This window comes from Anthonomus grandis, chromosome 11 (genome assembly GCF_022605725.1).
Source record: "Anthonomus grandis grandis chromosome 11, icAntGran1.3, whole genome shotgun sequence".
Taxonomy (NCBI): Eukaryota; Metazoa; Arthropoda; class Insecta; order Coleoptera; family Curculionidae; genus Anthonomus; species Anthonomus grandis.
This window is the reverse complement of record NC_065556.1, coordinates 4,170,189-4,196,846: the sequence shown is the minus strand read 5'-3', so window position 1 is coordinate 4,196,846 and position 26,658 is coordinate 4,170,189. Positions and strand designations below refer to the sequence as shown.

At 34.2% G+C, this 26,658-nt stretch overlaps 2 protein-coding genes across 2 annotated transcripts in view; one reads left to right on the top strand and one right to left on the bottom strand.

The window, feature by feature from the left end:
- The first annotated feature begins 951 nt into the window (after window positions 1–951).
- Window positions 952–20,177, top strand: LOC126741934 (uncharacterized). The gene is made up of 7 exons (XM_050448411.1): window positions 952–1,108; window positions 1,169–1,323; window positions 1,386–1,785; window positions 1,844–2,010; window positions 7,947–8,233; window positions 8,295–8,447; window positions 19,706–20,177. The coding sequence occupies exons 1-7, from the start codon at window positions 1,012–1,014 to the stop codon at window positions 20,028–20,030; spliced, it is 1,584 nt and encodes a 527-aa protein (XP_050304368.1). The 5' UTR covers window positions 952–1,011; the 3' UTR covers window positions 20,031–20,177.
- The window catches only part of LOC126741942 (coiled-coil domain-containing protein 12), a 74,990-nt gene continuing 60,080 nt past the window's right edge, over window positions 11,749–26,658 (bottom strand). Inside the window, exon 4 of the mRNA XM_050448420.1 lies at window positions 11,749–11,973. The gene's annotated coding sequence lies outside the window, so the exon portion shown is untranslated. The remainder of the gene's footprint in view (window positions 11,974–26,658) is intronic.

Below are 26,658 nucleotides of genomic sequence, written 5' to 3'. Positions count from 1 at the left end.
TATCTCTTGAAGCACGAAATACAAGATTTTACAACCACTACGAACAACAACAAAACAAGCGAACATAAAATACTGAGAGCGGTGTGAGTAAATTTTGCGGTACGTTGCTTGATTAATAAATTCTCCGCGCCAAACAATCCTCCTTTATATTATACCAGCAACCATCGAATCATCTCGAACTCCTCAAAAACTTCGGAGAGCCAGACGATTTTCTCCGAAGTACGAACCGAGGTCATTCGATTGCTTATAGTCCGGGGGCAAATTGTGGCGTACGAGTAACGCTGTAACATTTCGATGTAATAGGTCGGGCATTTACTTAATAATACATTTATTAAATTTTTGTATATGTACCAGTAACACCTATAAGTAGGCGTTTCGTTTTGGTTTTCGTTTTATTTTCACCTTAGGTAACTTTATTCTTATAGGGCGCACTTTAATACATGCATTCATTTATTATGACTGCTGGCGGAGCCCTACCTGAGGTTTCGCGGAGTACCAGGGCTCCGCGGAGCACACTTTGAGTAACGCTGCTGTAGAGTATAAAGAGTGGCATAACTGGTTTTTTTAAATTCTTCATTAGAAGCCAGCAAAAAATTTCAACCTCGCATGACCTGAAAAGGTCAGCGAGTACGGTACTACAAGTAGTTTTGAAAAATCAAGAATATTAGTCTGACAGAACCGTCCTTCAGAACAGAACAAAGAGCTGACTATTATGAATCAGTAGATCGCATAATTATATATACAAATAAGCACAAGTTCCCAGTGACTAATGGCAATCCCTAACAATAATAAAATCCCAGCAAAATAGAATGCACATATCGTAAAATGCAGGGATTTTAAAGAAGAAATTAAAAGGCAGTGAGGATACATATAAGTTTTTCTGAATCTATTGTATTAAAATAAAGGTAATTTATTATTTCACAGTTTTAGGTAAAAATTATCTATTATGACACTGACATAATCAATATTGTATATTTAATTTTTATACATTATACACTTTTTCAGGAGAATATGCCCGATGCAAAGTCTGGACGGAACAGAAGCACCAAAGCGACTTCTACTGATTTTAACAGAACTAATATAGATACTGAAAACTCTATAATTTCGGGTAAATTAAATAAAATTAAGTATACCAGTTTTGTGTAAATAATAAAAATGTTTGTTTTAGAAACTGAAAGTGAATGGAAATGCCCTGGATTAAGGCGAGATGTTCAAACAATTATCGACATTATGGGTCCGCCATTATGTCCCACCTTCAACTACAACACAAGCAGCGAAGCTGATAATGAAGAATCTGTTTTTTCAAATTCAAAGATATCTTCGGTAAACAATAAAGTAGTCTTTAAGTAATAAATTTTAATAATGATAAATTTTGTTTTAAATAGGAAAAATGTAAAGGAAAGAGTTCTAATGAGGAAGATTCAAGTGAAAAAACGGATACCACATCCGAAGCTCCATCTAAACTAGAGACCGATACAAACATCTCCACAGCTGCAGATATCAATACTACAACACAATCTGCAACGTTAGACGGATTTGTTGATTCTAAGATGAGTTTTCCTTATGTGGAAAACTTTTGTACCATGACTCCGTATGGTGCTGAAATGTGCCCTCCACCACTAATACCCGCTAATGTTTGCATCAATTCAGAATGTTTGTGTCCACAAGTTGCTAGTATTCTGCATGGAGACGGTGGTGGATTGCCTGTTAATTATTCGAATAATAATTTTAGGTTTGAGAAAAAAATGCCTCAAGTAGGAGTTCATTCTAGTAGTACTAATTTAAGTAAGTTAAATGGAATTAAAAGACGGTTAAACTGTAATACAGAACAATTTATTTATAGAGTTAACTAACGATTTAAAAGACGCCAAGTCATCTGTAATCAATTGGTTTAAATCAAAAGTTCAAAATTCGAAAATTTGGGAGGATAGTTGCGCAAATGGTAACACAAATGAATATTATAAAATGAACGTAAAAAAGAAGAGAGGCTGTTATAACAGTCCGCCAAGGGTAAGTTATTATTATTATTACTCAAAGTAAATTTTTAGATAAATTTTTATTAATTAATTAAAGAAACTGACAAAACTCCTAAAACACCGATAATCAAAATCTTCATAGCACTCCAGAGAAAGTGTTTATCTCATATATTTACTTGCTTTTCGACTCTTAAACCTGCTTATCGACTGTCGAAGTGATAAAATTTTCATTTCCTACCACTGCCGCTGTTCATCAGATTGGTGACACCAAATTAGGAAAAAAATTTTGACTTTGGGGGTTAGTGGAGGGAATGACCATCATCACAGAGTTGGCAGAGTATTACAACCGACTTTTTATTACTTAAAATTGTAAAATTTTATTAATATCCAGGGTGAGTCAGGAGGAACGCATCAAACTCCAGATGTTGGGAGTACACTTAAATAAATGAACACCAATGAGTCGAATCTGTTGAATCGACCAAATTAGTAATATTAAAAGCTTACTTAGTTTGTTTTTTATCTGCGCGGTAACAAGAAACCGTGCTATTTTTGGACTTGGACTAATTTTTTCTCAGAATTCTAGCCGTTGGCTGAGTGGGATTCACCGGTTTTCATGATGTAAAAAGTTTATGTCTTAAACAGGGTTGCCAGTCTATTACAATTGTAATAGATCTGTTACTTTTTCAAAACTTTTATTACCTTGTTACCATTTGCTAAAATCAATTACCTTTTAAAAAGAAAATAAAAGCGCTCTACCTACATAATGAATTGAGTTCATATTTCGACTCCTGATTATTTGAAATTCGCACGTGAGCCAAAGATCGTGGCGACGCGCCGCCACGCTTTGCGTTACTACCGACTCATAAAATATACTAATAAAATAAAAAAGCAACTTTAGGACCAAAGTAAATATTAGTTTGATTGATTTAATATTTAGTGCTAATCAACAAATATATTTCTAAAACGAATTCTATGATTAAAGCTAAGTTTATTAGTTTCCTTGATTGAGTGATAGATTAGTTATAGGAGTTGTTTGTTAGTTTTTAGAAACACTTTAAAAAAATGTGAATCCTTTATTAGTGTTAGTTATTTAATATGGTTATAAACCAAAAATCAATATTTTGTTTAAGTTTTTTTTTGTTGTTAATACATTTTTTGTTTTTCATATCTTGTTTTGTTGTAGTTTTTGTTAAGTTTTTTTTTTTTAAGATTATCATAATATGTATGTGAATTAGCAACGAGCCTTATTTAATCTTGTTTTTTTGTACTGGGTGTAAAAATGGCTTACTACCTAACACGTACTCCCCACTAATACTACTAATTTTTTTTTTCAAACATTTGACTTATAAAAGAAAAGAAAACCATTAAATTCGGCCCCTTTCATATTTGGTCGACACCTGAACTTCTAAAAAGCGGATTTTATTTCTATCTGTGTCTAATAACGTAAGAGATAAAAGATAAATACATCATATTAATGTCATAAAATATTTTCATCTAATAAAATCTCTAAAATGTTTATCTAAATATTGAGACTTTTATATATATTACTTTTACAATATTTTAATTCAGTATTTAGTTGGTAACTTTTTAAGACGTTAGAACAATTTGAATTCAAAAATGTAGATAACCTCGGATTAAACAAACACCAAGCCATGAAGTAGGGATAAAGAAATATATTACACTACTCCTCGAACCAAACAATTTGATATATGAGATACTTAACTGCAAAAACTGAATGGTAGTACACTTAGGCGTCTTTTTCTTCGCGCATGATGGTTTAATGTTTCCGTTTCATATCGGCATCCGTTAAACAGTCAAAATTCATTTATTTTTTAAACTAAATATAGATTCGAGCCCAGAATATGCCTAACCCAACAATCACAACTTTTTTGAAAATTTATTACCTTTTTTTCAAATCTGTTACCTTTTCATTGGACATTCTATTACCCCTTGCAAAATCAAACTGGCAACACTGGTCTTAAAATGTTTTAAGTATTTTACCACTTCTTATCACAAATACTGTAAGTACCGATTATACGGTTCGTTTTGTTGTTCTGACATATGTTAATGTATCAGTGTGTTTCAGGTATTTATTTTTAGAGTTCGTACAATTAAAGTCGTATAAAATGGCACACATCTATTCAAATAAAATTTAAAACCTTTGTTTAGGGCTTTTGTAATAGAAATTATCAGAGTTTTTAATAGGCTTTGCATGACCGAAACTCTGCCAATATCTAACATGTAAACAAGACAGTCGGCAAAGTTTGGAAGAAGTAGAAAATATTCGAAGTTGGTAGATGATGGAACAAATAGCTTACAAAAAACTGCTACTCAATTGGTCATTCCACAGAAAAGAGAAAGCAGCATTCACCCGTGATGCCATTAATAATACTCACAACTCTCATATATGGTCATACAAAAATCCACAACAGTCGAAACTTATTTTCAGCACAAGTTTTCGGTAAACTTGTGATGTGTTATGTTTGATAGTTATTTAATTGGCCCAAACATTTTCGAAAATCATCTCACAGAATTTTTGCCAAATGAGTTAAAAGCATTATTAGATGAAGTTCCTCTAAACATTGGAATGCAACTGCACATTTTGCTGGTCAGGTCAAGCAATATTTGAGCAAAAATAGCATACCTAATCATGCAGTTGATGATATAACCAACCTTAAAATAGGGACGCTTATGTGATAGTTAGGGAAAGAAACGTGAGGGGCATAGAGATAAACCCCATAGGAATGGCGCAGAAATCTGATTTGAAGAGGTACCAAGACCAGTTGAACTGCTTTAATATGTAGATAATTTTCTTCGCATTGAAAGGGAAAAAGAATAAATCAAACCATTGATTTGAACAAAGTATTTATTGAAACTAAAAAAAGCCTTCAAAGTTCTTGCACATTTAACTCATTGAGATAGAGAATTGTACGAGCGACCTTCATTATAAAACAATGATTTTTGTAATGCGGTTGTTCTTACCATTGAAATATTAAAATATTAGTTTGATCGTAAATTATATTCATACAGATTTTCCCGAGTTACAAGATATGATTTCAAATAGATCAGTTGTAACTCTTGCACAATTAAAATGTTATTCGCTCGTTCCTTGTATTTTTCAATATCACTATAAGACCTTCAGCATTTTCTTAATGGGAGTATCACAGTTTAACAAAATATGCAAGACTAAAAAATCCAAGTTTCTTCCCATATTTTTTTTCCAAATAAAATTAAGGTGATTACTGAATGTTAGCTGGAGATCAAACATAACACCTAAGTACTTATTGCTAGAAACAAAATTAATATCACTTTGATTTATACTAATTTTATAACCCAAATCACAAAAGTTCTGACATAAAACTCTAGAACGGATCACCATACATTTTATCTTCAGGCTATTTAATTTCAATTTATTTTGACGAGCTAATTTTTTTTTGCCGGCGAAGAAATTCTTTATGAACGCCGGTAGTTCTTGAACCCCCCGGTAGTATGGGACTTCGCGCCCGGTTATCTACTAAAACTTTTCCACTGGGCAGTACCAGTTGGCTCTCTGCACTACCGTCTGCTCTTTTGCAGTCCTCTTGTGCTTCATAGATTTACTCCCACATGTTCAGTTCTCTTGCTTCTAGGAAATCCAGTATTTTTCCCAGTGGTGTAGTTCTTATCGTCTCTGGTGAAGGTTTGGCTTTGCTCAGAACTGTCGCCCTTATTTGGCTAAATGCTTCGCTCAAGTATAGAATGTAAAGAGTGATTTCTTTCTCTTCCGCACAACCTGTATCGTGTTTTAGTCCTGCTACCTTTTGCAGTTGTTGTCTAGAGTGGCCCAGTATGTTCCAGCTTTGATAGTTGTTCCTAATAGTATATATGCTTAAGTTCCAACCAGTGTCTGATATCTCTTTTCAATGACACAGCATGTTGGTTCTGAGCCTGAGTCTGTTGATTTTAAGTTGGATTCCCTTCTTGCAGCACCATGGTTTGCTTGGCCCGTTTTGCTCTTTGGTTAGGTCCGCAAGATCGTCCCAGCAGTTTTGAATAGGACATTGTGACCAACTTTCATTATGATTGTTGCGTCATTCGACAACAGCCTTTTTGCTCCTGAAATTGCTTTAGCCCGTACTACTAGATGTAGTGAGCCTTGTCAGAATCGCTCCTGCTATACCCAAACACGCTGTTTTTTGTGTTTTGTTGAGTATCTGATTAACAGTCCTTCTTTCTGCTACACACCACTGCACATTGGTACTGCGTATGTGTTGATGGGTCTCACCATTGTTGTATGTACCCAGTGTATCATTTTTGGTGAGAGTCCCCATGAACTGCCGAACATTTTCTTATAGTACATAAGAGTTTTGTGGCCTTGTTTGTATAATTTATGACTTGCTTCTTGTAGCTGAGTTTTTTTATCCAGGGTCACTCCTAGATATATTGCCCTAAATCTCATAATAAATAATACTGGGCAACAGTGTAATAACTATTTTACTGAAGAAACCTAAATAAAATTGGTAATATTAACCCCTGGACAAAATTATCGCACCACTATTTGAAAACTTCCCACCACGGATTTATCGAAAACCACTATTTAAAAAAAAACGCCAAAATACGTCAAAGTGTTTGTCAAGGGGGACAACTTTCTAACCTAAAATTACTTCACCCCTTTTCACTCAATACAAGTCTACTTGTCATCCCCTAAAAATGTTAAATGGCAAGGGGTATCGAGTAATAGCTTGTTTTAAAGGTCTTTCAAAGTCTTTTATTTTGACGTTTGATTTTTTTAAATTGGTCAATTCGTTTTCGAGAAAATTAGAAAAATCTTTGTTTATCTTAATTTGTTCAGAAAGAAAACAAGAACATGAAAATATCAGTTTTTATTTCAATAAGTGTTAATAGTAATATTGTAAGTGTAATAGTGAACCAAATATATTTCCATTGTGCAGAAATACCCATTTTAGACTTCTTTTTGAGCTATCTATAAAAGGCCTCCAATATTTAGGCTTATATTCGGGAAAGACCATATTAAGAGTTCGGAAACATTGTTATAAAATACAAGACTGTCTTCTTTGGTAAGTAACGAAGAAGGTCCTTGGTCCTAAAGGATGTAATTGTAACAGCAGGTTGAAGACAGTGTTTTTGTTTTAGTCTGGAAGCAAGAATTTCGGCCGATTTTTTTGATAAATTGAAATCACGAACCAAGTCATTGAGCTCCTCTTGGGAAAATCCATGTTTTATAGAACTACTTTCTTCGAACTCACTTTCACTGTCGCTTGTTTGATTGTCTCACATCTCTAACATTTCAACGTCATCAAAGTTTGTGATAAATGATTCGGAAAACAGTGGAATTGGCAAATCATCGCTGTGCAATACTGGGGGTTTAGCCGATTCCACATTAGGATAAACCCAAGTACGTTTTTTATACCGGTTAATACCTTTCACATTCACTGCATAAAAATAACAATCATTAAAATGATTAGTTGGCTCATTCCATATCATCGGAACTCCAAATACAAGTCTACTTGACTCCAGTATTGCACAGATTCTACACAAGACTTACACACGATATTAGGCACCCAATATTTATTGTTCTATGTAAGGTTTATCACAAAGTCTGGTAGGTCTTTTCAACAAACTCTGTGATATTTTTTCTTTGCCTTTAAAAACAATATTTGCCACATATATAACAAAAATTGTTAGGGTCGTTAACACAAGGTTTACGTGGCAAACTCATATTTTTTACGAGAGAAAGAACTTTTATACTTAAAATAAGATATAAACTGATCACCTCAAGGTTCATCAAAAATATGTGAACTGATTTTAAAATTTATTTGTGAATACTAATGATACATACCAATGAATACAGATTTTTTTATTTTTTTTTGTTGCACAGTGGAAAATGTATGGCATACTTATGAGTTTATGGATGTCTGTTAATATTTGTCTTAGTTGTTTCGTGTCTCACTTATTCTTTTTGTTTTTTAGAGGGTTGTGTTTGAATTGGTCTCATCTCCACAAAAGGAAATGAATGTTTGTAACAGTGAAGAAGTATGTATAGAAGAATTACCAGCAGTAAAAGAATCCAAGCACAAGAAAAATTTAAAAAACGAAAGCTTGCAAATAAAGAATACGCAGCAAAATAATATTTTACCTATTAAAAAGCCAGTATCTGACGATCGAGTAACCAGAAAACCAGTAGAAAAAACTACGTATTCAGATGCGGCAGGTACTACCAGGGTTGATGTATATTATTTTGATCATGGATCTTTTAAGTAAGATATGTTATAAGCAACGAACTACATGAAGTATTATTTTCATAATATTTTTTCGTAGGCATTATGAAACAACAGACGCTCCTCCACATGTGACTTCGGATGGGTTAGCAGAAAAAACTGAAAAACACACAACACGATTTTGGGCGGAAATATTCGGTGCAATGCATATAGGATTCTCTTTTGTTACTTCCTTCATCTTACAATTTTTTAGGTAAAGATTTTAATTTAATATTAAAAAATTCTTAAAGCAACTCACAGTAGAGTGAAATTCTTTAAAAAATTAATATATAAAATCTTTATTTACGAAGCGTAAATAAAATCATAAAATAAAAATGCAAACAATACCTAGCACAACATAAGATATTTATAGGAACATAGCGAATATGAATAAATTATTATTCATATCACAGTCAATCTGTATAAAATTCTTTTAAGCATTAATAAGCTTTTAAGTAAATGTCAGATTTTTTACTTGTTTGCTAAAGCCTCTAACTAAAATTTAACGCACGCATTAAACCTTGTCACATCGCCTGAGAATGTCATTACAGCCAATATATTTTTATGCAATATTTCTACAACAATAACTAAAAAAAGTTAATATAAGTTAACAAAAACCTTTCTAACAAAAAGCGGCTTGAAGTTATTTCGAAAATTACCCACACACAAATGCCCTCTCTGGTATATACAAACGGATTTCATTAATTGCAGACTAGCAAATCCTAAACAATATCAAATAAAAAGTGTTAAAATAAAACACATTTGTTTTTCCTAAGAAATAAATATGTTTAAATCTTTACTATTCTCGGAGAAGCGCCCACCGTCAAAGCTGAGTCACCAGGAGACAATCATCTTAAGTGCAATTTGTTCAAAAGTTATAAGCAGCCTGACGTCCAAATACAAAGTTTTTAGAACGGCATGGGACTCTGTAACTTTTGAAAATCTGGCTACAAGATTGTTAAAAGAGGAAACCAGAATGTCAAGTGATGACTCAAAAATATTACGTTTAGCTCTAGAAGTCCAGGCTTTGCAAAGTAAGCTAGAATCTTGTAAGTTTTAGAAAACGAGTGTTCGAGACCTCAAGAAAAAGACTAGTTGCAATTATTGTAAGAAGTTAGGGCATTGGGCACGTGAATGTAGACAAAGAATGGCTGACAACAAAAATAAAGGGCAGGGCTCGAGTCAAGGGTCCGATAATGCAAGTGCCTTTGTTTGTGACATTACCTCAATGTATTCTGCGAGCTCAGGTGTTGGAAATTTGGAGTGGATTTGTGACTCAGGAGCGAGTTTGCATATGACAAGTCAAAAGAGTTGGTTTTCAAGTTTGCAAGCCATAGACGAGCCTATGTCTGTCATAATTGCAAATGACAAACTAATAAAAGCCTGTGGAATAGGAATCATTAACATACAAGTGTGCATTAACGGTCAGTTGTTTGATAGAACCATAAACAATGTATTGTTAATTCCAGAGCTCAGTAGGAGTTTGTTTTCAATGGGAGCTATGGCAGATAGAGGCCTTACGTTTCATTCAACCAAGAGTCAGTGTGAATTTCGAGACGGCAATGGTACAATATCTTGTATTGGGAATAGGAAAAACCAATTTGTGGATTATGACTTTTTGAGTAAAGCCTCCAACAGAGTGTCACTTAACCTTAAGCACTAGTGACAACTCCCTGAAGCTATCGCATGATCGGTTGGGTCATGTGAACCTTAATACAGTTAAAAAGATATTAAAAATTGTGAGTGATTTGAAAATTGAGGATGGCAATGAGTTTTTCTGTGAAATGTGTCAATTTGGAAAGCAAGCAAGCAAATCACATAAAGGGAAATCCAGAAGTTCACCTAAGAACCCAGGCGAGTAGATCCATAGTGACGTATGTAGACCCATGAGTGTACCATCGCCCAGTGGTTCAAGGAATTTTGTTTTATTTAAAGATGGGTATAGATCTGTTTATTTCTGCAAACAGAAATCAGATGTTTATGAGAAGTTTTTAGAGTTTAAAGCTCTCGTAGAAACTCAAACCAAAAATAAAATCAAGGTTTTTAGATCAGATGAAGGCATGGGTGAATACATGAATAATAAATTCCAGGATCTCTTGAGAAAAGAAGGAATTTATCATGAACGATCTGCCCCTTACACACTACAACAAAATGGTAGGTCTGAGAGGGCGCTCAGAACTATTGTCGAGAGTGCCAGGACCATGATATATATAATATAAATGTACCTCAGGAATTGTGGTCTGAAGCAGTTAATACTGCTGTGTATATTTTAAATAGAGTAGCATCAAGTCAGACTGAAAACATAACTGCTTTTGAAAAATGGTTTGGTAGAAAACCAGAGACTAAACACTTAAGAATTTTTGGGTCTCCGGCCTATATGTCAGTTCCTCCTCAATTTCGTAAGAAATGGGACTCGAAAGCCAGAAAACTGATGTTTGTCGGGTATGATGGCTACTCAACAAACTATAGGTTGTGGGATGCCCAGAAGAGTAGAATCGAAGTCAGTTGTAATGTTTAATGAGAATAAAACTATGGAACCTGAGAGCACCATGAACGACTCATACAAGTTCTTGCTGGAGTTTGCCCAGTATGAGGGTTGTGAGGTGGATATTGACGAGGCTAGGCCAGAAGGTGACTTGGACAATTCAATTATTGTGATTGATCCTCCCTTTTATAAGACTGAGAGTGAAGCTGACTCTGAGTCTTCAAGCAGCTTAGAATTTTATTCAGACTATGAGGAGCAATTCCAGGATGTTCAGGTGGACCCAGAAATCATGGCAAACGTGCGATATAGGGCCAAAATTGGCAGGCCAGAATTTTATGGTGTTATGGCCAAGAACGAGTTACCTAGTTAACCAGAATGTTTCACTCGTGTACTGTTGTTTTTCAATAAATATCGATTTTTACGAATTCCGTTTTTTTATCATTTAACAAAAAGAATGGATAATGATAAAATAACTATTAGAAAATAACTGGCCGAATTTTTCCAGTCAGCGACACGTGGAGCCTCTCCAGGGCAAGCTGGATGGTCTTTCTTAAATTGTGTTGCTTATAACCGCCCATAATGGGGTTAGAATCCTCTACATACCACAGTCCATGTGATTTGGAAACCAGGCTAGTGTCACAGATGGTACATCCCAGAGCTCTAAACCATTACACACTCAAGCCAGTGGTAAGGTTAAGAAGCAATATTTGAAGAGATGAAAAAGAGAAAACAAAAAAAGAAAAAGCTAAAACAATTTTCCGATGATAATAAGAAGAAACTCAATCTCACCATGCCGGTGCGAATAAAGATATGGTTTATCACTCGCCTCGCTAAGTTTCCTAAGCATCCTATTACGAAATTGCCAGATTATGGCTTTATGAGTTAAAAGTGGTTTCAATAAATCAATGGCAAGCCATATTTTAGGCGACTTACACCATTTTCTTTCTTTGGGTGGGCGTAAAATTTACGTGTGTTCCTACCAAGACTTGGAAACCACGTCAGTGGCAAGGTCGATTAAAAAAAAGTGAAATAAATCTAAATTTTAATATATTTATTATGTTAATTTATCATATTATTTTATTGTTTATTCTAAATAGCCGTTTAAATCGTGTGTCCCCGATAGAGAAAGGATTACTTTCTTCCCTTAGCTGACGTCTCCCAATTTGCTGCTCTTAAGTTCTCCAACCGCTCCTCTTCTTCAGCAGCTAATATGTTATCTACATTTATGGGCAACTTATAGCCAAAGTCACCAAAACTGAAAGAAAAATAGAATATAAAAATAAGCACTGCAAATAATAAACAAGCAAGGTTCTCTCTTTAAACAAGCAAAAACAATTATCCAAATAATAAAGTATGGTAAAAAGGTATCCCTAAGTTCATTAAAACAGATAAAAATTAAAAATATAAACCCCGGAACTTAAAACATATGAATGTAAACATGAAGATAAATAAAAATACTTTTTAATTTTTTGATGTTAGTATGATATCTAGTGCAATTACTAAAATAAAAGTAAAATTTCCCTAGAAATCACCAAATTCCTAGTCGAATATCCGAACGTCTGTCAACTGTGATACAGAGTACAAACCCACGCGATTTTCGCCAAAAATATTGATAGCGACTATTGAAAGCAAGGGTTTGGTATCCACTTAGTACCACAAAGCAGACAAACGTCAATCTGATACCCATGGCGGCTCGCCCTAACGGGCCAACGAGGCATGGCACTGGTCGTTTAAATGTATCAATCATTATATTTTAAAATTTGTTTTAATTTTAATAATAACTACAATGCCCAACCAAACAACTGAAAAAAATGCGTTATCGGCACGTATAATTTAAATAATTTTAATCGTAGCGAAAAAAGAAATAAGTCAAGCTATCCGAGCACCTTGCGAAACAGCTCCGCTGCTAATATGCCGATGCATTGAAAAGGGTTACTCCAGATCACGCCGCTGATGAGTTTTTAATACAATTAAATACGTTGGAACCGAGCACAAACGCGGGTGGCTCGGGTAAATTATTTGAATACTTATTTAAGGTTTTAATTGCATTTTAGGACATTAGTGAATTCGCAGTAAAGTGTTCATTCAAACAATATTTTTTAGTGTTTATAAAACGATTGAGACTGAGGGAAAATAAAAAAAACTTACTGGCAAAATCTTTTTCTACACACACGGGTAGGAGGAGAAAATTGAAATCGGATTTTGTGGCATCTTAGAATCAGCCTTGATTTTAACAAAGCAACCGTGTTTAAAGAGACTCATCATAATGTTCAAAATGAAATATTAGATTGTATGTTTGCTGTTTACCACGAAAAAGTAGCTAAGGAAATTTAAAAAAAATAATTATCTAGCTGTAATTGTCGATAAAACTACAGATGTTGCAAAAAACTTTCCATAAGTAATTATTTTTACGATATATTTTCTGTCTCCAATAGGCTAGTCGAAAGATTCTGGAAATTTTTAAACCTTCCTGGACACAGCACCATTTCAATAGCAAATTACATTTTAAATGAAATTGATCCTTTAATCAGTAACACGACATATAAATTAAAAGTGCAAAGGTATGATGCTGCGTCAATAATGGCAAGTACAAAAAACGATAAATATTTATTTACAAACTTTGTAAATTGTTATGCACATCAAATGAACCTTATTATGAGCCAAGCGGCACAGTTAATGCCTGTATGCAAATTTTTTTTGCTTATTTTGTTTTGGAATTTGGTCTTTTTTTAGCATCACCTCAAAGAACAAAAGTATTGGGTCAGATAGCTCATAAGCAATTAGCACCATCAATACAAAACTAGATGGGACTTTCAGTGGCGTGGAGTTAATACAGAACGACAAAAATATTAAATTAAATTCAACCATTAAGCAAGCAGGTGTATATAAACTTAGATTGAAGGACAGAGATTTTATATTTTGGTTGTTTAGTAAAATGTCCAAAACTTCTAAAATGCAATGCAAGAAATTCTTAATGAAATCGATGCAGATATTGACACATTAGACTTGGAGCTTGTAGAAATGTTTAGTAAAATATGCAAAACTTCTAAAATGCAATGCAAAAAATTCCTAATGAAATCGATGCAGTTATTGACACATTAGACTTGGAGCTTGTAGAAACGATGAATTTATTTCTCCAAAAAGGCAACCTTATCTTCGTTCCGATATATCTGTCTCAATGAATACAAATTAGAGGCCTTGGAAGTTTGCGATTTCATTTTGCAATAGATTAGGGTTCGGTTTACTTCTACAGGTATCTAGTAGCTATCGCATTATTTATGAAAGAATATTTTATTGAAAATTAAAAAACCTTTTTAGACAAATTGCTTTCTGAGACAGTTAAAGTTTATCCATTCTTAGCGAAAGCCCGTCTAACAACAAAATTGCAAGTACTTTATGAAAGAGAAGAATTTCAAAACATTTCTGAAGCCATTCTTTGTTTATCACTAGTTTTAGATGAAGAAGTAAAGCAAAAGGACACAACCACTATAAAAATGGCGGCCACCAGGCAGTGGTCATTTTTGAGTATCGTGGCCATATGCATTAGCAGTCCCGTATATTTATTAAGTTCGTGCCCCAAAATGAAAAGAAAGAAACTATTCCTGTTAAAAACGTCTTTCAACCTAGTGATATATGACAAGGCATGTGTCTATGACGGATAGTAGCTACAGTCCGTGATCGTGATGAGCATCAGTACCAAGTATATCACAACGTTAAAACTTGAAATGACCTCGATCCTTTGCATCGATTTTCATCAAGTGGAACAGACGCAAAACTGGGTCAGTAGTACGGGTTAGGATGAGAGTTTGGATATTGACATAGCAGTAGGTCTGTAAAGGATTTAAATGTGAAAATAAATAATAAATAAATTTAGAAAAACCCGTCTAAAAAATAAAACGCTACAATAACAGATTGTTGACAGTCATTTTTTGCACTGTCAAAACTACTAGTAACAGGTGTCCTCACTCGTCCAACTAGGCAGCGCATGTAATCGCAAAGACAAGACAATGTTTATACATTTAGTATATACATTGCAATCATTCTGATCTCTCGGCGATACGCGGTTGAATTCTCGATGTATCCCATACATCCCTTGAAGTGATCAGAGGATCTCCCCTTGGCGACGTCGTCGCCCTCACTGTGTCGTCACCCGACGAATTAGTGGGTGGTTCCTCTCCTTTTTGAACAGGCTTACGCCTATTAAAGTGGCGTGATGTTCACACAACCCTGTGCACGTTACTGATACAGAGAAATAGTAACGATTGAACAATGATTTTACAAAAAACAAAACATATGTGTGTTCGTGTTTCACATATCGTCCCCCAGATGTTAAAACCTCGTATCCCAAAATATACTTATTTATAGTGTCATTTTTCTCTACGTATATACGTACTCGCAATTATTGTTGAACATGTCGCATTGCATTGAAAATCGTTCGACACACTGTTGATGGATGACGTAGTAGATGATTCGCGGGGAATCACTGGGACAGACGAGACTATTTGGTATACTATTTATTATTGGATTGGATAAGTCTTAAAGCCTGGTTCATACATTCCGTACGGTAAGCAGTAAGACGTAAGAAGTAAGGAAAATAAACTACTAATATTCAAATGGAGCTATTCATATTTTGCCGTATGACACAAGCTGTAAGAAGTAAGATGCGTGAAATGGTTCAATTTCATTTCTTGCGTCATACTTCTTACGGAATCGTAAGTGATCGTAGTGAAGTTTATAAAAATTCAATGTATTAGAAATTGTTTTGGAATTATAAAAGAAGTTATTGCCTTTTTGATGCATCTGCAAAAGGAAGTTATTTGTTAAAAAAACACCTAGATGCCAAACTGGGGTATCTACGTATTGGGGAGACTTTGTGATACTCGATGGGTAGAACCATGAGACTTCTATATATTTCCAAAACAATTTCATATTTATCATAGAAATTGTAACCAACGAGCGAAAAGGCTATACAGCACAAGTTTATATGAACGAGATATATTCAAGACTGCCTCTACAGAATCATTTTTAGCTAGACCTAAACAGTCATTCGTAATATTCCCCAGATAGTCGGTGTTATAGCCCCAGATAGTGGGGTTTTTCTTTCTGTCGACCATTCTTCTTACTATAGAGTGGTCCGTTATAGTCGGCTAACCTGACTAACCTTAGCCGTAAATCAACAAAATAGCAAAAATTAATACATAATTTTAAAAATTGAGCAAATGGACGATCCGTGCTGCTGTCGTTAGAGATTTTGCAGGTAGTAAACAACTTCATTCACTCTGAGGGACATATTCCTTGATCTTTTACATCCAGGCAACTCTTCGACCACGTAACGGTCTTAATCTAACACTTTCGTAACGTGAAATGGTCCTTTAAACCTCGGCTTAGCTTTCTGCTTTGACCATCATTAGAATCCTTAGGTTTCATCACGAGTACTTGTTGGCCAACTCCAAACTTTATTGGAGACGCATGCGCTTTATCGTAATACTTTTTCTGATAATCTTGTTTGGCACTAATTCGTTGAGAAACGTTATTTCTCAATTCTGCGAAATCTAGTTGATTACCATTACTTATTTCTATCGACAAGAAGGCATCGTGAATTCCTATTGGACGAGAACCAAAAAATAGTTCCTAGGGACTTTTGCCCGTTGTGGAATGAATTCCCCATTTGACATGACTTACAGCCTGATCCCAACGCGTTTCGTCATTGTTTGTTGGTTTGAAGCCATCAGTGCTGAAAGTATCGTGCAATTCTTCCGCTCCACCTGGCCGTTAGCCATGGGAGTAGATGTGGCACACAGAACTCGCTTAATACCTAACTTCAAGCAAAATTCTGTAAACAGTTTGCTCGTAAAAGCAGTACCTCAATCACAGATTATTCTATGAGGAACACCAAATGTACGAAAAATACTATTTAAAAAATTTATAACTGGAATGGTCTTAGTATTTGAGACAGCTCGTAAAAATGTAAATTTAGTAAAGCCGTCAACTGCTACTACTAAATAAGCATTTTTCTTAACTCCTTAGCATAGTCAATATGGTCTGAAAATGTTTTATTATTATCAGGTTTTTCCACTCCAGTCATGTATAACTAACAGTTTGTAAGCTATGGTACCAATGTCCTAGCAATTCCTGCCAAACGGGATTGCATGTATAGATTGTAGTTGTGTCATCCTAATTATTCATGATTTTAATTTGTTCTATTTTATCTAGCCATTTACTGGCAGTCAAATTATCATTTTCTGGATAAAATTCTGGAATGCAGTCCGGATTAAAAACAAATCTGCATACTTCTGGCGTTCTGTTTTGGTTAACCAAGTTTTCAATGATTTTTTCCAACATTTGAACTTTTTTCTCATAAGACTGTATTTCAATTGGCTCTTCATTAGCAACACATGCGCCACTTGTGGATGGAATATTACTGTCTTTTGGTAGATCCATGACATTTTGTGGTACACTACAGCACGATTTTGATGATTTACTTGCTTATATTCTTGTTATATTATATCTGATCCTTGATCTACTTTTGTGACGATCCTCAAGGGGAGGCGTAGAAGTGGTACTACGATCACGGCGTTTTTCGGAGGCGGTCTTTCTATATTTTTCACGAGAGCGCGACCGCGACGAAGCACTACTCGAACTCGAGGAACTTGAACTCCTAGAGCAGTGTCTGCGTCTATGAAACTTCCCCATTGTTTTTTTTATTTACACAAATAATAAAATTATCCTAATTTTAAGTTTACTTGTACTAAACAACCACTAATTATTTACAAATATTATACACAAAAAAAACAGTAACGCAATAGTTAATAAACAAAAACAGACAAATATAATAGTCTTTTAACGAAAATTCAAAAATAACCCGGCCTATCGCCAATATTCTCGGTTACACCGCTTACCTGAACTGTAAGCAACAAGCGAAAAGGCTGAATCATACAAGACACAAGTTTATACGAACGAGATATATTCAAGACTGCCGATACAGAATCATTTTTATAGCTAGACCTAGACAGACCGACAAAGAAACTCTTATCACCCCACAAAGCTATAAATCATTCGTAATATTTCCCAGATGGTCGGTGTTTGGGGTTTTTCTTTCTGTCGACCGTTCTTCTTACTATAGAGTGGTCCGTTATAAAATACTAGAGAATATAACAACAACAATAGTATTGAGCAATCTTTTTCAAAGACAAAACTTGGATCTAATTGCCGCTGGAAACCTTATCACTGATCTTTTGATATTATTAAAAACCAAAAGAGAAAACGCTGATATTCATTTTAATACAATATGGAACATCTCAAATAAGTTTGACATAACTTTACAAAAACCCAGAATAGTGTCAAACTAAACAAGAAGATCAAATTATAATGTGAAAACAGTTGAAGAATACTATCTAGTAAGTTTATACATTCCATTATTAGATATAATTTCAGATTTAAATTTTCGTTTCAGTAGTGAAGCAATACCAGTTTTTAATCTTGCAATTTTATTACCAATCAATTTACTTAAATCCGACGATGAAAGAATTAATTCGTATGTAAGTAGTTTGTGGAAAACCTATAATCACATGTTATAAAATATCGATATGTCAACCTGTGAAACGGCCTTTAAGTCTGAAATTATGCTTTGGAAAATGAAGCTCCTAAGGACATCGACAACGATCGAAAATAGAACTTTCTCTAATAGATATTTTTAAATTGTGTAATAAAGACGTTTATCCAAACTGCAGCAACGTACTACAAAGTTTAGTCACTCTTCCGGTTAGTTTAGCGTCAGCTGAACGTGGCTGAGAAATAGAATGTCACCAGAAAGACTTTTAAGTTTAGCATTACCTCATGTACATTTCGATCTAGACATTAGTATAGAAATATAATCAATAGTTTTTCAAAATCAAAACATAGATTAGATTTTATGTTGTAATCTACCTATAATAAAAAGTGTATCTATTATTGTGGCTTTCACTAACAAGGTACATACTAATCTTTATTTATACTTACCTACTACAATAATTATATAAACAACTTAAAATATATATACTTATACACGACTTTAATGTTAAAGAATTCTCATCAACATTAAATGCATTTATACTAGCATGTGCCCTCTCCTTAGTGAAGTTCTGGATCCGCCTCAGATTCCGCTCAGATAATTACAGATTCAAGACGACATTCAAAATCATGACCATAAAAAGTAAAATATGTTGATCATACATTTTTCCTATTTTGACTCGATATGTCTGGGGAAAAGAACTGGTGACCCTTGTGTTACAGGTATTAGAGCACTCAGATACACAAAGTCTGATGGCATTCATTATAAGTTAGACTTTGAAGATCAGTGATTAATAATATCAATTTATATAATAATTCCCTGAGAATCTCTTGCGATAAGTACAATAACTTACTAACTCTAAAATCTGTAATAAATAGCGATTATCATTATTTGTATGATTTATTGTGCCACGAATATTTTTTGTTTTTTATTTTTTTAAGTTTTTTTAGCAATAACTTAAATTAGTTTTCTTAGAAATTATTTTTCCTTTAAGAATCTCAGCCCCTATTATTTAAATAATGTAGCACAAGCAAGATTAAACCAAATAAAACACTATTTAAAAATAAGTAACGCGTATCTCATTCAACCCAACAACATAAATTTTAAAGTCCTTGTATCTCAATTTTATTTCAAATTATTTTCGTTGTAACAAAAGTATGCTGGTCTTATCATTTTAAGTACAATTCGTAAGTAATATTGAACTAATTGGCAAAATTTTAAATCCAACATAAAATCGGTAAACATATAAGTTTTTCATTTCCTAAAAATTGTGGTTTTTTGAGATACAAGTTTTTAACATCTGGACGATGATATATACCTATATTCCAAAAAAGACTTTATAAAAAGATAAGCATACTTACTCTGCTTTGATTTGACAAATCATCTGTATAATCCCACGTTTTAAAAGATAATAATTTTTAATATTTTTCTTTTTTAGGTTTATATTATATAGTATAGTCCGTCCCTTAACTATAGGATTTGTCCAACTAGCTTCAGATTACTTCTTCAAGCCATTCCTTGCAACTATGTTTAATGCAATATTACAGCCACTTCTTATTTTTATATATAATATATTATCAACTTTGCGAGATATTTGCGATCCAATAAGCGAAGGATTGGGATATTTTATAAGAGAAATCGCCGTATTAATTAGGTCGTTTAGAATTGTAGAAGTTTATCAAGAAAATTGTAAATGTACTACTAGTAGTAAGGAAAATATATGTGAAAAAAAATCGAAAAAAAATTCCAGATGTATAGGCTAAAATTATAAATATTTATTAAAAAACTATATTATAAGTATATGTATACTATAAGTTTATAATTTATCAATTTGTAACCTAAAGATTATTAAGATAAATTATATATTGTACATACATATATGTATATAAAATATATTTATTATACAAGTGTTTACGTCGTATATCCTATTTAACATATTGTAATTGATTTAGGTCAAAAAAGGCTGTTAGGAACTCACTCTTATATTTAGCTTCTAAACAATTAACTTTCACCTTGTAAGACCGACCGTCTATCAAATTTCCCTCAAAACAAATTACAAACGAGACAATAATGTCGTGAAATTGACGCTTTTTATAGCTTGTTACATTTTACTTTCTTTTTTTCGATGAAGATCAACAAATTTAGATCGTTATCGACAGTCACAGCAAGAAAGTGTACAATATCCAGAATAATAAAGCTACGAGGATTTACAATAAAAATACTCTTAGAACATTGAAAGGCTAGAATTAGTAAACAACAACTTTGAGTTTAACATGTGCACAGGGGCAAGGGGGTCTTTTGTTTACAAACATATTATATCGATTCTCTGTTGTCAAGTTTACACGCATTTCCAAAAGACGTAATTTTCAGCTATAATTAACACATATAATAATGTTAATTTAACTTATTGACGTTAGATTTTGGATTAAAAATAAAAAGTAGAAATAGATATATGTTAAAGTAAGCGCAAAAATAACATCTTCAAAGCAAAAAAAAATTATTACCATTCTTATTCCTAAAAGACAAAGCTGATGTCGTCTTGACAAACGGTTTTATATTTACATTCGGCATTAGTGAAGTTCTGTTTTTTTTTTAGTTTTTGGTTAAAAAAAGACGCATTTGAGTGTTTCTGTGAACTGTTACAATAGTAAAAACTTTTGCTGGTTGTGCCGCACCATCGGCAAAAGGCGATTTAAGCCGATCTTTTCACAAGTAAATACCGACATTGTCATAACATCATATCAAGAGCCAACCGTCGTCGTAGAATAATAAAAAAAATCTATAATAATTATAAAGTATTTAATTTCCAGAAAAATGCGTTTTATTGGATAAGTAAGAACCTTTACTCTAATGAAGTAGGAGAGAGTCGGGTAATCGTGCGCGGCGGCTAATAGTGGGCAGCGTCATACCAATAGAAACTGTCGGTTTATTCGTCGAATCCATACACGTCGTGACACCTCTATAGGGGCTTTTACACGATCAGTTCAGTTCTCATTTCAGTTTCAGTTTCAGTGGAACTGTCCGTTTTTCCTATGTGTAAAAAGTAATAACTGTTAGGAAAACTGAAACGGAGACTGACAAATGACGGGAGCGGTAGACCTATTTTGTTTCATTTCAGTTCTTAGAATTCCTATGTTTAAAAAACAACGCTTCATGCTTGTAATCACGTAGTCAGTATAAAATTGACGCTATATCGCGACAAAAAGATCACGATTTTATTGTGGTATTTATTGAAATTTATAAAGCGTCTCTATGTTTATGGAGGAAGAAAGACCCTAACTATCATAATGTAAATATCAGGGAGACTGCTTACAGTCTCCTATTAGAAAAATTTTAAGAATATAACGAAGCAGCAACAAAGGCGATGGTAAAATCTAAAATCTCAATAGCCTGCGCTCAACTTTTAACAAGGAAATTGACGAAAAACAAAGAAACAAAGAAAAACACAAAGTCACGGTCTCACAACATGTAATAACAACCGTCTGTATTTACCTCCCGATGAAAATCCAAAAGGTAGCACCTCCGCGCTTTCGTATGTATTTGTAGCAGACGAGGCCTTTGCATAAAGGCAAAACTTTTTGAAGCCATTCAGTAAGAAACAGTTGAATTATGAGCGGATGATCTTCAACTACAGATTATCAAGAGCAAGAAGAATCGTCGAAAATGCCTTTGGCATATTGTCAAATAGATTTCGAATTTTCCATTCTGCCATAAATTTGAGAGACACTAAAAATGTAAATACCTTGGTCCTGACGTGTTGTTATCTCCACAATTTTTTGAAGAGGCAGTCCCAAGACTCATACATCATACCCGATTTAAATGACACGAATTCAGAAATATGTGAAGTGCAAGGGTTAGTAGATCTCCAAAATTACATCAATAGCGGCAATGTTAGAATGTTGGTTGCAATGTTCTAGTAATGAAAAGAGCTCTAGAATCTAAAACCATCAAACAAATTTTCAAAATTTTGTCATAATTGGTTTACGAGAAAGATAGCCAAAAAACTTTATAAAGATTTAGATTTAGACTTTAGATTCTAGTGCTCTTTTATAAAGCACACATTTTTTATAAATACACTTTTTCTGTAAAATAATTACGGAAGCCAATATTTGACCCTCTTAAAAATTGCATTCCAAATTGACCACCATAGATGGTATATTACGAGACTATGAAGGACTATAGATGTTACAACCCTATAGGTCGTAAAGGTCGTGATGTAATTATCATGGATAGACCATGTACAACTATATCCACAAGTAAAAACGGGGATGCTTTTCAGGATGAAGTCTCCGTTGATGTCCCAGAGGAAGATTCAGTTGCAGTGATGGAAGAAAATGAGTCTTCTTTTAGTGTTTATGACTCATTGTCAAGTGAACCTGATGTTCCAACAGACTCAGAAAAAAACGCCTTGATGAGTATGCCACATATTTTAAGGGTGCAGCTGGACTGTTACTGGGCGGTATTGGCATTTATAATAACAATAAAAGCGCACAAAAAAGTAGAAGCCGCACCCGTACCCATAGCCCTTTACGCAAAAAGCGGCGGAAGCGGGTGTTATCATCTTCTTCGTCGTCATCGTCGGGTTCGTCGTGTGCTTCATCCTTGTCTAACAGATCTAGCAAGGTAACTTCCCCCGATTCATGCATAATAGATCCGTCCAGTGGTGATGTAGATAATGGGGTGCTTGTATTGGAGACCTTTGCCAATAAAAGAACTCAGGAACCCAATTATTGGAAAGATTTTGTCATCATCAAATCAACAAAGAGATAATCGTTTGGCGGGCGTTCAGGAGCAGATTGCAGCAAGTTTGGCTGTTGTTGGTGTTAAAAGTTAATTTTAACAATTTATTTTATGATTTTATGGAATTGAAGTTTATGGTTGTCAAACGAATAATACCTTTTTTCTCAAGTAAATAATTTTTGCCTGAACTTTCTCCCAAATCCCAACATGTGTTTTTACCTACTTTTTAAGAAATGCCTTTGTTACCAGTTTAGCTTAAGTGCACTTAAAAATCCATTTTTCTCCTCAAGTTCACTTAAGTGTTGGCCCCATGACACAAGTGCATCCCACATTTTTACCCAACATTTCACCCCGAGTCCCACGAGAAAAAATCAGTATTCACTCCGTCGCCGTAAAAAGAAGTACCTACTCTCGCGCCCCCGAAACACAAGGTTTCTTTCACCAGTGAAGGAATTCACAAAGCTTAAAGTACCGAGAAAATAAGTTAGTCAAGAGCAAGTTGGCGCAAGCAATTCCTCTCTCTCTCACTCTCTTCCGTTTAAGTATTTGTCTAAAGTTCATATATGTATACCTAATTGTTACGATAAAGTAGTTTAAGTTATGTAAAAAGGTCTATAGTGAATAAGTGTGCGTAAAGGTGGAAAACTGAACTGAAAGTGAGTGCAACGTTGTGAGTTCAACAGTGGTTGTCAATAGCTGCACAAACCAAGGTGACGTTAGTGCTAATGCCGTTCCTGGTTCCTGCTAAGTTCCTGCTATTGGTCTTGTGATTCTGGAAGGCTGGTAACGTCAACTAATATTGTAAACCCTGGTAAATAACTAACTTCAACATTGTAAATCGTTCATTAGTCTATACCTGTTAATTATTACTAACCAAAAGGTACAATAAACCCTTATGTAATCGTAAATCACAACTGTGTAATTTATTGAACTGGACCTATGTCATCGAAGGGCTCGTCAATGCAGTAGCCGTTGCTCGAGCAGGTATAGGTAGGTTTTTAAGAAACCCTAATCTATATTCATGGTCCTTCGAGTAAACAGTATTTTAGTTAATTACTTACTAACAAACCTTTTAGTTATTTGTCCCTTGTTATTTTGTTATTTTCACTTGTTACTTGTTATAATTGTTATTTGGAAATAAGTAGCAACTCACTTTTTACTTTTTCTTTTAAATTGTTTATTGGTAATTAGTTTATTTTCTCTTAACAATTATTGTTTAAATTTAAAGAAAATCTATTCCCAAAAAATAAGCATCTGGTTGTCTCGTAATTTTTTGTGTTTATTCTGTAAGCCTAAAACTAAAAAATAAAATGGCTGAAGGAATAGAAATATCAGTAGAAGCGTTGGTTAAAAATCGCGGATATTTAAAGGCTAAAGTAACACGAATTGTTAATTGGTTTTTAGAAAATAATGATAGTATACATGACTTTTTAGAAATTCAGGTACGTGAAAGTATGTTAACCCACGCTTTTAAAGATTTTGAAGAGGTAGAAAAACAAATTGTAGTTTTAGATATAAGTAAAGTAGACAAGGATGATGTAGAAGACAAATACTTAACGTGTGTTGCTACGTAAAATTTTAGAACTTTCCCCGCAAGCGCCAACTCAAGTAAGACATATAATTCCCCAACACTCTCATTTCCCAAATGTTAGTTTGCCCCAAATTAGCATACCTCCATTTAACGGAGACATCACTAAATGGAATGCCTTTTTTCAACTTTTCTCTACCCTTATTCTAGATAATCAATCTCTCTCTGATATTCAAAGATTAATTTATTTAAAATCTTATTTAAGAGATGAACCCCTAAATTTGGTCGATAATTTACAATTGACCACTGACAACCTCCAAATTGCCCTAAATACCCTTAGACAAAGATATGATAATCAATTATCAATTATTTTTGCCCATATTAAAAATTTAGTTGACATTCCTATCCTAAATAAGGTATCCTCACACACACTTAGGGAATTTATAGTTTGCATAAAACAGAACTTTGATTCACTGAAAAATCAAAACATTCCAGTAGACCACTGGGATTTAATTTTAATTTATATTTTTTCTCAAAAATTAGACTTTGGCACAAGAAAGGCATATATATCCGAGAGAGGTTCTCAAATGCGCTCTTCCTCACATGTGGTCCCTAAGCTTGAAGAATTTTTAAGCTTTTTAGAAAAGCGTTGTTCGGTGTTAGAAGATCTCTCTGAAAGCCCTTCAACTAGAAATTATTCCCATGGACGTTCTTCTCAACACAACACTCCCTTTGTTAAAAAAATTTCACACTATGCTCATGGTGGGCAACGCCAAGGCAACCAAGTCATACCTCAAAACTCTCCTCAAAACTCTCGCTCACATTTTGTTGCAGGACAAAAGTGTCCCTTTTGTGAGCACCCTGATCACAAAATTTATACTTGTTTTAAATTTAAAGATCTTAGTTTAAAACAGAAACAGGATTTTGTTAATCATAATAATCTATGTTTTAATTGTCTCGGTTCAAGGCATCAAGTAAAAAACTGTACATCTCAGAGGTGCCAGATTTGTCATATGAAACACCATTCTCTTTTGCATCCAATGGATGATGCAGCACAGCCCTTGCAAAGCAGAAATTCACATTGGAGGCCAAATCCTTAAACCCAAAATGAACGATCTCAAAATTTTAGCAGAAATTCGCTTCTCATAAATAGCTCCCATTCTCGGAATCAAGGTTCAAGCCAAAGCTCCTCTCGGACTCAAGAACCACAAATCCCAAGCACAAGCAATGAAATTAACTCGAATCGCCCTAATCGCGCTAATAAACCTGTGACTTTGTCAGTTTTCGCCACTGAAGATAATGAAGTTTTATTAGGTACTTCGTTGATTCAAATACCCGACAAGAATGGTCATTTTATTATTGCAAAGGCAATATTAGATCCCGGGAGTACTATATCAATAGTAACCCAATCGCTGGTTCAAAGACTTGATCTCTCTCCTAAGACGCAGCCAATACAAATCTCTGGTATTGGCGGCAAAATTAAGCACTCTAATCACGCAATTTCCCTGAGAATTCATTCCTGTCACAATCACGATTACTTCCTGAATGTTAACTGCTGTGTATTAGACAAAATCACAGAAAAATCCCCTCACTTTAAAGTCAACAAATTTATGTTGAACCTTCCCAATAATACACCGCTTGCAGACCCCTACTTTGATACGCCTTCTACAATAGATTTATTGTTGGGAGCAGATGTATACTACCACATTCTTTCAGGCGAATACACCAAGGTTAACAAGGACTCTTTAACGTTGGTAGGTACTTACTTTGGCCACATTCTTTCAGGATTAATCCCCTCCCAAGCTCTCGTTCACAAAACCCCTTTGGCAAATTCTAAGAATTGCTTTTTAGTGCAATCATTAAATTCAGATTGCTCACTGGACATTAATTGAGAAATTTTGGTTACTAGAAGATGTCTCGCCCACTCACGAAAAACCCCTATCCCCTGAAGATTCTATGGTTGAACAGAATTTTCAAAATACCACGGTATTTAAAGATGGTCATTTTCAAGTCGACTTACCCCTTAAAAGGCCCCAAGAGTCACATCCGCTAGGAGAGTCATATTCATTAGCCAAGAAAAGGTTTCACCACTTAGAAAAGCGTTTTCAAAAATCTCCTGACCT